This window comes from Rhea americana, unplaced genomic scaffold (genome assembly GCF_003343005.1).
Source record: "Rhea americana isolate MKP2758 unplaced genomic scaffold, rheAme1 scaffold_38, whole genome shotgun sequence".
In the NCBI taxonomy this organism is placed as follows: domain Eukaryota; kingdom Metazoa; phylum Chordata; class Aves; order Rheiformes; family Rheidae; genus Rhea; species Rhea americana.
In genome coordinates this window covers 2,911,918-2,924,520 of record NW_028186512.1, presented here as the reverse complement: position 1 = coordinate 2,924,520, position 12,603 = coordinate 2,911,918, and the positions used below count along the sequence as shown (strand labels likewise).

The 12,603-nt window shown below is 37.0% G+C and overlaps 1 protein-coding gene across 1 annotated transcript in view; it reads right to left on the bottom strand.

Moving 5' to 3' along the window:
* Nucleotides 1-342: 342 nt before the first annotated feature.
* The window catches only part of ANAPC10 (anaphase promoting complex subunit 10), a 41,509-nt gene continuing 29,248 nt past the window's right edge, over nucleotides 343-12,603 (bottom strand). Inside the window, exon 5 of the mRNA XM_085313203.1 lies at nucleotides 343-620. Coding sequence (XP_085169329.1) covers nucleotides 390-620 — 231 coding nt within the window. The 3' untranslated portion in view covers nucleotides 343-389. The remainder of the gene's footprint in view (nucleotides 621-12,603) is intronic.

The window sequence follows — 12,603 nt, the reverse complement described above, 5'->3', positions numbered from 1 at the left end:
TAGCAATACATAACCAATTATTCCCACACATGATCATTAAGTAAACAAATTGCCTGGAAAAAAGACAAAAGACTAAGCACTGTATCAGATCAGTTATTGATTTCAGTTAGCCTGAGTTTTTTTTTTTTTTTTTTTGGGGGGGGGGGGGGGGGGGGCGGCGGTTTGGTGGACCCAAACAGTCCAAGGACATCTGCAGACTCCAAGCAAAGTAATGAAAAGTTAGAGACTACAAAATACTGTAACATAAGACTTTTTATTTCAAAATTATACAAAGTATAAATGTAAACACACAGTCACACTTAAAAAAGTCTGATTTTAAATATTAGAATATTTAAACAATGATACTGTCATCAAGAAGATTTCCTTTTATTGTTTCTCATTAAGAAAGTTCATCTTATGGAGCGATACATCATGAAATCAATTGTTGTACATCTAGGAAATTTACCAATAGAGCTCTCTTCCACAGGCGTGTACACTTTGATTTGTCTCATGTGAGTGTCTCTTCCATTTTGGTGATTAGCTAGAACAGCTATCTGAATCATAAATGTGCGAATAGGCTTCTTATGAGCATCTGTTAAAGGAACATGAATCCAACCACTTGGTTCCACTAATTCAAGTTGCTGTCAAAAACAAGACAAAAGAAAGCAAAACATTCAGGAACAATTAACATACTTAATATAAATGATCACGTATTAAACAAGTTTCACAGAACAGTCTCTCATGGGTCATGATTAGTTATTTTCCAAATGAATTTGAAATAATACAGTGCAAGACTTGCAGCTAATTTACTGCTGTTGTAATTGCATACAACTCAGTTTGACTAGAGTTCCATTTGCTTTTGCTCTTCAGAAGCTGACATAGAAGGTAACAGAAGAAAAATACAGGCTAGTTCACAGGCTTCATATCACCAGATAACTGCCTATGTGTCAGACACTGTCTGGCCAATTAATATTACTGCACAGCCATTTAACTGCATCCTAAGGTCCATTTTGTCTTGACTTTCACACAAGAAGTGCAGTATGATTAGTTTTTCCTTTTTTAATTCTAATCCTACAGAAACTGATGTCAAATGAAACTGCAATAGAATTTTGTTAATTTTAATTCACCTCACTGACATGTCAGCAGACTGAAATCAAGCTAGATGTTATGCAGAAGTGCGGTAACAGCTTTAAATAAAAGTTAGTTACTCAACTTCAAACCACAGCTCAAAACACATATGGAAGAGCAGAGAACAGGAGAAGTATTGGGGGAAAAAAAAAAAAAAAAAAAAAAAAAATCAGTTCTCCACGAGGAAGTGGATTTCACACAGCTAAGGAAAGACTTTCTCCTCCTTGTAGCTTGTTTCCTCTGTGGAAGATCTACGCTGTGAGCAGCTCACAGTTCCCATCTTTCTCCTGAAAATACTGCATAACAAACATCCTGTCAAATGCTTTAAAAGCCTTGCCTTTGTTGAAACTCTCAGAAGACCTACATGAGTTCTATTGTTTCAGAAGCAATACCAAGCACTGTGAGCAAGTGACCCAAGAGTGCTTTTCTAATGTTCAAAAATAAGGGTGAAGAAGGAGGGAGGGACAAAGGAAGGGAGACTCAGATTCCTTCACCTTAAGAGAGGCTTCTCTCCACTGCTGCACACTTTCCAAAGCATTACACTCACTAGACCCACCAGCAGAGCATTTCATTCCTGGAGCAAAATGGAGTCATGGTCTCCTGCGGCCTCTAGACTTCCAGCAACATCCTGTCGCTGCTATGTTGTGTAACCCTATCCCTTTAAAAAAATCCTCACTACACTTTTTTCTTTCTTTCTTTCCCATATTACACTGCAGGCAACAGCTGGCTTTACAAAGTGAAATAAATGATGCACTGTTGAAGCAATCTTACATAGGGAAATTTATCATGGTGGGGTAGCAGTCAACTGTTTAGAGCAGTATTCTTTGTACTACATAGGAAGGATAAGATTAATAGGAACCAATTTTATTCCTATAGTACTATGACAAAAGCCTTACAGTTTTGAAAAGAATTACAGAGATTATAGGTAACCAAACTTTCAAAGATCAAAAATTTTCAATCCATTCTACACTGATCCAAGTGTAATTAACACGGTACAAAAATACATCACCTTCTATAGGTTGACACTCTCAGTTTTAGACAGATCCCATTAGTTCAGATTTGCACCCCTTCTTGCTACAGAAATTGCTAACAGGAAAATTATGACTCCACCTCCAGAACCATAGGAGATCCCAAGGGAGCAGCAAAACTAAGTGCTTGTACAAAAGGAAGTTGGATGCATATTACATCCACACAGAAAAGTCACACTTATTTTAAGAGGATTATTAGAGTCATAAAGATAATCTCTTGAAAGTTATAAAAGTTGCCAATGTAATTTTACTAAGTGCTCCTTACTGTAACAGGATACAGTCTTTAAGAACATACTTATCAATGTTTTGTTTCAACCTTGATCAACGGGAAGTGGCCAAATGCTTTATTTATAGCATATTATTTTCCAGTTCTGCTAGAAAGGCAATCAGTTTCTTCCTGAGCCCTTCCATAGTTATGGGACAAGTAATTTCTAGCTAATTTCTACATCAGTAAAAACAGAGAACAATGTTTAGATCAAAATATCACTTAGTTTCAGTTGTCAGATCTGAGATATTCTGGACCTGATTTTTAAAGTTTTTAGTATTTTATATGATGTTTAGTTCCCATTAAATTCACTTGCAGTTTCACTGTTCAACAATTCTGCAAATTCATCTTAAATCAGTCACTGTAACATTCAGAACATATGAGCTGCCACCTATGAACACTGCTATCTAAATGTATAATGTAAAAACACCATGGTTAAAGCACAGATTGCTCACAACTCTTCAAGCAGCATTCAATTGTCTTAGCCACAAAGCCATCCTTTTCTATTCCTGAAATCTCTTCCGCTTCACTTGTTGCACATGTTCCAAATTCTGTAACAGATGAATACATATCCTTCACTGCTCAAACCCTGGACTCATCCTCATAATTGACCCTTTTCACCATTCCAATGAAATAATTGCTTCTTGGAAGAAGTTGCTCAAAGTCCTGTGATGTAATCAGAGACTGTACTACTACACATAAATGCAAGAAGTCTGAGTTAGCTAGACTTAAATGCTAAAAAACACCACCACCACCAAAACACTCTCGATTTTGGCCACCTAAATAGCATTCCTGTAATGTAACTTCCTCTGGATACAATTTAACAGGTTTTTTAAAAAGATTGATGCCCATACAGTTCAACAGAATAGTTAAAGCCACAAGACCCACTCAACTACTAAAGTTTAAAAATAGACTAAGAATTCTTATCTAGGAGCATCCCCCAGAAGGGGAAAGAGGAGGGATGTTTTGCCAATATGATGCACATTTTCTGTGACCAAAGTAGTGATCCAGAGATCAGCAGTTCTGCTAAAGATTTGGAAGGCTATCCACTCTGATAAAGACTGTTCTACCCCATTTCCCTAAGAGTATAACAATCTGCTCCACTCCATCCCATCAATTTGTCTTTGATCCATCCTTATTTCTTTCTCATCCCTGCCTGCTAGTCCTTGTTCCAGAATCACTCACAATATCCTTCTGCATTTTCTCTCTAATGTGACCTAGACTGTCCAGTCTCTGCTTTCATCAAGTTTGTCTCTGCTTATACACACGCTCAGGCACACGCTCCTAAACTCCTCCCCTCCAAGTAAGTCAAGTTCTTTCTGACAAGTGAGCCAGTTTCATTTTTCAAAGAGTCCAAGTCCTTCAGCAGTGAGAAGGAACAGGATGAAATGAAATAGGCAGTGGTAATACAAGACAGAGGTTGTTCATGTCAGCAACCAGACCCAGCCTGTCTTGTGTGACAGGACAAGAGGCAATGGGCAGAAATTGAACCACAGGAAGTTCCACCTGAACATGAGGGAGAATTTCTTCCCTGTGAGAGTGACAGAGCACTGGACCAGGTTGCCCAGAGAGGTGGTGGAATCTCCTTCTCCGGAGATCTTCAAGGCCCGCCTGGATGCAACCCTGTCTAACGTGCTCTAGGTGACCCTGCTGAGCAGAGGGGTTGGCCTAGATGATCTCCAGAGGCCCCTTCCAACCTTACTGATTCTATGATTACAATCTGTAGCAGAAATGGGATGAAATATCCAGCTCAACTCTGCCTAGAGGACTCCCAGTGTGAACAGAGTCTAAAGGAAACTTACAGAGAAGTTAAGAAATTCCTATTAAGCCCATGCAAATGGCAATCTTTCAAAGCCTTGTAAACCAGCCTGGAAGTTTGAGGAGATTTTTATAGAGAGGCAAAAGGCACATCTTCAACACAAAGGCTGAAATCTTGCCAAGTTTCAAATTCCTGCCTCAGAGCTTGGGGGCACCAGAGCATCAAAGGGAAAGGACACCAAAATATTTTCACACAAGCAAAATACCATACTTTTCACCAGCCTTATTCTTGGAACAGAACTGTTTTTGCTGAAATTTTCAAAAAATTCAACCCAAATCAGACATCTAGCATTGAAAAATCTCAGCCTGAAGTTCAGCAAAAGATATGAACTAAGAGTTAAGCCTTATAATGGGAAGGGTTATACAACCGTAAGTACAGGTGACACTAGCCACTACCTAGAATAAATACTACATTTTAAATTTTAAACCTGTTTCAGTTGATTCTGCTGTTAACTCTATTCTTTAAAAGCACTAATCACTATGTTGATGTTTTACTTTGACTCACTGGCAGAAGTCCATCATAAGAAAATGCCACATTTTAAAGTTTTTTCCTTGTATTTTTTGTAGGCCATCCATTGAGTAAGATTCAGTTACAACTAACTGTTCTCCAGGAAAGCTTTAAATATCAGCTATGTTACTAACTACTTGAGTAAACAAAAAACCTCCAGTTTTTAATCTATATGTGTTTTTACCAGAAAAAGATCAAAAAGAGGAACAAAAGAATTACAAATATGAGTTAAATATTAGTAACTCAGGGCAGTTTCTGCAGCTCTAGACTACAATACGCTAATAGCTGCTTTTTTAAATCTAGTCTTCTAAATTTTGTGACAATTGGTTGCCCCCCAAAAAAGTGCATAGAAGTAAAACAAAACAAGAACAAAGGGGTAAAAATTGAAATGGAAAGTCAGACTCACCTGTCCTTTGCCGCCGTTATATACTCCTATCTATTGCTTCTCTTGCTTTTTCTCCATTGCTTTCTTTTTTCCTGTTCTCTGCATGCTATAGCTTTATATAGGGACATACTCTCACTCCAGCAACCCATGATATTTTGAGAAGCAAAGTATAATTATCAATAGATTTTTTCCCAACAAATTTAATAGCTTTGTTTTATTATTTTCTTGCATAGTCCAGAGGTTTCTACATAATTCCACATACATTTGGCAAAGCTACTGTTGCAATTAATGAGTTTTTGATCATGTAAGGTGTAAACCATCAAAAGATGATGGCCAAAATGACTTTAAACTTCAGAAAGATGAGAAAATGTGAGACCAAAACTTTAAGAGGAAATATATTCTACACTGCTTTGCTGGCCGCCTATGCAGTAGGAAATCAAAATCCATACATACCTCTTCCTTCAGTTTAACACGGAAATTATCAATGTTTTTGCAGYAGCATAATGTTAAAACTATTGCGTTAGCCACTTAACTAAAGAGAGAGTGTCCAATTCAGTATTAACAGCACGAATAGGCTAAGGGCAGCATATAGACCACCCTGACTAGACCGAGGCACAGTAGAATAGCTGGGCAGAACAGGATCTTCTAAAAGATGACTAGAGCTAGTGAAAGGTTTTGGCCTGCACATTTATCCCCAGTGCTTACTCCAGACTCATTACTTCCACCCTGGGCAGRAGGACAAGTGAAAGCCCAGCTGCGGTCAGTTTGCAGCTCTATGTATTGACTAGAAGCTGTGTGCTGCCTGGTCAGCCAGCTGCTACTGCTTCTGAGGATGGCTGAGATGATGAGGTACTTTTTCCTCAGAACATAACTCTCCTCTAGCCAACCCACAGGTTTCAAAAACATGTTAGGAACTAATTTATCTTACTTATTTGTTATTGATTTATTTGTTAAATTTAACTGAAATTGGCCAATAACAGTACAGAAGAGAGGATGGATACAGTGATATAAAAGCCACATTTCCAAAATAAATCAGACCCAAAAGAATAACTCAAGTGAAGTTGGACAACTCAATGGGAGAAGGAAGGGGAGGGAAAAAAACAAACAAAAAAATCTTGGAAACCATAGAATCCTGCTTGATGACAGAAGAATTTGAGAGCAAATCATGCTACCTGCAAACTGCAGGAAGCCAACTAGAAGAGAACATGTAAGACAGGTAATATAAATGATGTTATAATCCAGACAGCAAAAAATGACTGAAGAATTTCAGCATCATGCACCAACCTTTTCCTCACAAAACATGTTTTAAAATATGAAGTTGAACAGTTAGCTTTATTGCTTCTTGAGGTGATTTATTTCAATCTAGTAAGATTTGGCTAGTCTTTCCGGTTCCTAAATACACTAATTTTATGTGGTCATTAAACCGAAACAAGGACTGGATAAACCCTTATTGCCTTCTTACACAGGGACATCTTGGCTGTAGCAGCTTCTTTACGGTTTCCCCACAGCCAACTGCCTAAAACAGCATCTACCAATTAAAGACAGTAAAGTCTTCTTACATCATTCCCCAGTCTTTCCCATACCTTTCACCATTTTAGTGTCACAGTTGACTAATTCAATACCTATAGGCTATGCACTTTATAGTGCATTTTAGAGCTCAAGCACTTAGAAGTCTATAAATTGCCTGCTCATTAATTAGTTTCACACTCAAGAGTCACACTCTGTTGCATCTAAATGAATAATTTATGCAAACATTTTTTCTATTGCTTTTTCTATTGCCTACTTAAACTGAATTTTTGGCCCATTTTCTATGCTTGGTGGTCTTTTCAAAGTGGTATTTAATTCAAGCTGCTACTTTTACTAGGTTTCTAATACTTATTTGTTATATTTGTAGTAATGAACATCCTTGAAACAACACACAACTTCTATTGCCTTCTGAAGATACCTTTTTGTGAAGATACAGAAAGGGTAAGACTGTTAAAAACGTTTTTTCAAATTGATGACTGTTATAAACACATTCCAGACTACATTAGGCAGGGCTCCCAAACTCCAAGGGAATAAGTTACTCAGAGAATATTAAAAAAAGGAAAAGCATTCTGCACTTTYTTCCTCTGGAGGAAAAACATTCTTCCTAAACATGTGCCCCAACACAGAGCTAAGAGTTACTGCTACCATTACATCTTCAACATGATACAACATACTTCCCTTTAAAATGTTGGTACCTGATCACATTTTTATTTTAGATTGTCAGTACTACTAAATCACAATGACAATATATTATTTCCTATGACTGCCTCTAAAACATATTGAGAAACCAAACAACATTTAATTTGCTCCTACTTTTCTCATAAAACTGTCAAAGCCTGTTATATGAATCCTCATTGTACTTTGGGCATTTTTGTTATTTTAGTGACCTTTTAGCCACCTTTGAAATTAAAAGTAGTGGCTAGATTCTTCTTCATAAATGTAGTTCTTTTCTATATGCTTTACTAGTTCTTTATAATAATGAGTTAAAAAGGCTTTTCAAAGCAGTAAGTGATTTCAATAAATAATATATTCTTCCAAGCAGATGAAGATTATAATAAAAAAAACAAGTTCCAGAGGAAATGAATACCATTTTCAGAAATTAAGTATTTATCAATACACAGACCTTCTCCAAGGGATCAAGTATGGAAAAGACTTTTCCCTGTTTAGCTAAGGTTTTCTATGGCTACACAAATACTATTCTACAAAGACTGGCAAGAAGAAAGAAGGCAGGCCCTGTCTTCAAAGTTTTCTTTCCATAACTTCTATGCCCTACCATGTAGCTACCAGGATTTAGAATCAATAGATTTTTGCAAAATTCCAGTATTGAAACTGTCAACACATGAAGTAGTAGAGTTTGGGCTTCAGCCATCACTTCACTTAGGAAGGAAGAGAACCAGTTAATAGCAGTGATGCACCAGTTCCAGCAAAAAACTAAAGCAGATCCAAAAGAAACTTCACAAGTTCCAAGTGAGTCAAAGGAGGGACACCACACGAGCAGCTTAACAAGAAACACAGAAATATGCTCAAAGAGTCCACTGTGAAAAGCATGCTACTTTGCTCTAACGAAGCAACGACCACCTAAGGAGGTGACTCTGTGGTCTTAATCAGTCACCTCCTTAAACAGTCAAGAAATCTCACTTAGTCCATTAGGTATGAGAAGCTTTCCATTTTCCAAACGGTAGTTCTTGAAGAGTCTAGAGGAGCTCAGCCCATCTCTCAAGAAGATTCTGTAATTTGGGCAGACAGAAGAAGGGCTACAGAAGAAGCTATATTAGGCAGCAAAATCTGCAAATGCTATGGATTCATATAACACATAACATCTTGTTCAAATGAGCTGAAAGAAATAATTTTGGGGAAGACTGGGGAGCTCAAATTAAAAGTCCAAAGATCATTGTAAAATATTCTAAATAATCCTTTTCTTTAGTGTATTCTAGAAATTAAAACAGTCCAATGCCTAGATATTAACAGGTTGTATCTGATCAGAATAAAAACAACTAAATACACAGGCTAAGCTGAAAAAGTAACATTTACTGATGTAGTGTACCAAAATAAGTATTTGGCACAAAATAAATATCTGAGCCTAAAAGTAATATGAACATCAACTAGACTACAAAGTCACTGAAGATTTGCTAGAACAGCACTCTATCAGCTCAGTAACGTAATATGGAAACACTACAAAAAATATCAAAATATACTACAAAAAAGGTAAAATTTTCAGAAGTGCATTAAATCTAATTTCAATTTGCATAGATCATTTTTCAACATATCTTGCTGAATTCTCTCCGAAACATTTATACGAGTATAAATGGTCAAATGGTCAAGTGTGTCAAGTCCATGCACTTAAGCTGGTTACAAGAGAATGTGTATTTCTCCAGAGTCACCCACAGCTTGTTTTCATTTTACTCGTTTCTGTACTGAGGTGGTAAAAGTCTTGTAAAATTAAGTATTCTTTATAAAATGCTCCATAAAGTAACATTTGCACTTTTGTTTAACATACAAAAAGAGCTCACTACCATTTCAAAGATTTTTCACTGCAAACTCCTGGTAAAAGACACATCTAAAGACAGGAGCCATATCCTCTGATATAAAAAGCATCAGCTAATGCAGTGTTACTCCGCTATAACTATCTGATCCTTCAAAATGGGATCTGCCAAATTTTAAATATACTTGCCAACTTGTAAAAGAGCAACGGAATGTGAGGGGAAAAGGACTTAAGTCACACACGATTTTTATTTTAAAACAATACTTAGCAAGTAGCATAAAAACATTAAAGGATAGTATTTTTTTAGTTCCAAACTTTACAAGTTTTCTACGCAAGTACAACTGAAAGCTCATGAGTTATTTTTGTGCATATGAAACCCTACTGATGTAGTAGTATAAACACAGATCTGCACAAAGAACAGTTTGACACTATCCATAATGACAAATCTTTTTGAAGTCTGGTCCCAAATTAAAAAGAAAAACTACCAAAGAACAAAAACACAACCAGCAACGATTTTAGCCCTCTCACCCCAATCCAGATCATTGTTTTCACTTACAACCTGCACATCAACACTAGTTTGTCATGGCCATCCAATAGAAACCAGGATATGAAGTTACCAGTCTGTTTCCTCTTTCAGCATCATCTCAGGGATGCAAAACACTTCTTCAGAACTTTAATTCCCCAAAATAGTGTTTATCAGTATCATGTACAAGTCCCAGGCTGCCCAGTGCTCCCCTACAAAAGAAAAATGCCTCGATCCATTCTCATCTCCTTACAATTTCCTAAATTCCTACAGTTTCTGAAAACAATGGGGAAAGTTCAATCATAGCAGCCAAACAACAGTAACTGAGGTTCTGGTTCTTGGCGATGTTGTAAAGTAAACAGTTATTCTTTGTAAATAAATAAATAAATAAACAAAATAATAATAAAAACAAMATTTGACAGTTACCCACACTGGGGTTATATCAGCCACATCCATTGTGCAGGGTGGGCAAAGATTAGCAGCTATGATGCTCAAACAGAGATTGTTATATATTACCTTACAGAAAAAGCACAAGGCATGTTTGACAGATGTGGATAACAGCAGGTTATGCTACGTGATCTATAAGTGGGTAGTGTAAACAGGTATGTTTTTCAGGTAAGCAGATCACGCCAACTGAGCTATGGTACAATCTCAACTCCACTTACTGAAAGATTCACCAGCCAACTAGTAAAATGGTTCCACTGAATGACCCATTTTGATATTTTATAGCAAGATGCTCTGATCTTTAGAATTTCCCCCTACAAAAAAAAAAAAAAAAAAAAAAAAAAAAAAAAAGCAGGGAACAGCTGGAATGATTTGGTTCTGTTGATACAACAATGTAGTCTCTTACCCAATATATTTCATTGATTCAATCAGAACTTCACACAATGGGAATAAACTTAGGGAAATATAGCATTGAAATTGAATTCATAAAACCTTAAGCAGGGACAGTCAGGTCCCACTGTCGTCTTCATTACTCTCAGAAGATTTCAAAGATAAGTTAATTAAAAATATTGATATACCAAAGGGTTGGGAGCACACCAATTAAGTCTTAGACYGGAAAAGCCTATGGTGAGTAAGTATGCACAAACTTATTGTAAGATGTGAGAAAACAGAGTACAATTGCACAAACAATGGGACACCAAGACTGCCACAACTCAGACTCATGTGAAAAACAATGGCTTCAGAAGTATGGGATGATAAAGAGTCATAAATATTGACAGGTGAAAAGTGGTTAAGGCTCTACTAAACTGCCCACATGAAAAACTGACAGATGAAGTCACTTTGGCAGAAGTCTGCTATGTTGATAAATGAATCGTCTGGACATACGCTTGGAGGAGACCCTGTCCATGGTACTTAACCAACCACCACCTGAGCTATCACACTCATGGTCCTGCATCTACGTGGTCAGAATACTTGCCTGCAGTACTTCCAAAATCAGGTACATGCAGCCTGAGAGATGAATTGCCTGCCAAATGCACAGCTACCACAGAGTTGTGAGACAAAACTGTCTTATTCCTTGTGTTATTCAATTGCAGTTTGAGAAACAACTGTCTACTTAACTCTGGAAAGCAGAAAAACAATCAAAAGAAAAGTAAAAAGGAAGAAGTCAGGTGACAGTCTTGGAATACTTCACACACTGAAATTTGGTTGAAAGATGCAGTCTTGACTCGAGAAGATGGATCGACAGAGATAATTAGGAATTTGTCACAGATTTTGCTGAGAAAGACTCTGGAAAAACTAACACTGTTTTCATGTGTTTGTTGTTGTACCACATACAGAATTCTAGTGATCTACAAGGAATTATGCWTAAGCAGCTCTCAATTCATTACATAAAAGATGTGAGCCATCCCAAGATGTGTATGAAGTTTCAGAGATAGGCAAAAATGCTAAACAGGTTTGGAGAGTTGGTTCTCAAGTCCAGCATCTTTAAAAATCTTATTTTTCCTGTAGATTGGTTACCTCAATTTTCACATGATACAACCAATGCTTGACATATCACTAAAACTAAATTCTCTTTAGGGGAGTGCCTCTCATTGTATCCTGTCCACTGGAGCATAAGAAAAATAATAAAACCCGCTCCCTATCCCTTTGGAAAGCAGAGTTACTAAATCAAGAAATATAGAGAGTAACAACACAGTCTAGCATGGAGTTTCATACGTGCATGTAGGGAAATAAGGCCTAAAATGTTAATGCAAGTCTTTAAGCAACAGCAATAACTACTTAAGAATTAAACCATCTAAACTTAGTTTGGATTTTAGCTCAAACAGATTCATTCTTAACAGAAACCCATCACTGGAATTAACACTATCTTCAACTGATATAAGTCATAACAATTGTGAAAGTTAGGGTCTCTGATTTAACAAAAGATGGTTTTCATTATTCATTTAAGGATCAGTCAAGAGTGGAGAAAGGAAAGGCAAACATGTCCTGAGCTCCTGCTGGCAGCTGTCAAAGTATACAGGAATGCCATACCTTTGCAGGTGCACTGCTATTAAAGCTTGAAAAGACTCCTATTACYAAGGGAAATCTTTCAGACCTACAGAGACTTGGCTACAGTGTGAATCAGTTATTTCCCTTAAGCTTGGCAGATAGCACACTGAAGCTGAAAAAGCAACAAAAAAAAAGTCTTGAGCTTATGCTCTAGAGTGGTGGTCTGGCTGACAGCATCAAAAATAGGTAACGCAGCCCAAAACAAACTTTTGGCTTCAGTTTGCCTACTTCTGGTACCTAAGCTGTTTAAAGTCCGTGTTGCAGACATTGAAACAGACTGTATCTGAGAAGTCTAGTCCTAAGAATGAATGGTAAGAAAAGCTTGCTGAAAATGAGAGCTCTACAGAATACAGGCAGTCTCATAGACAGAAGTAGGGAGGAAATTCAAAAAAAAATTTTCTCCTAAACCAGGGCATCATCCAAATAAAGTTATCATTAGCTCAGAGTATTGTAGATGCACACAGGAG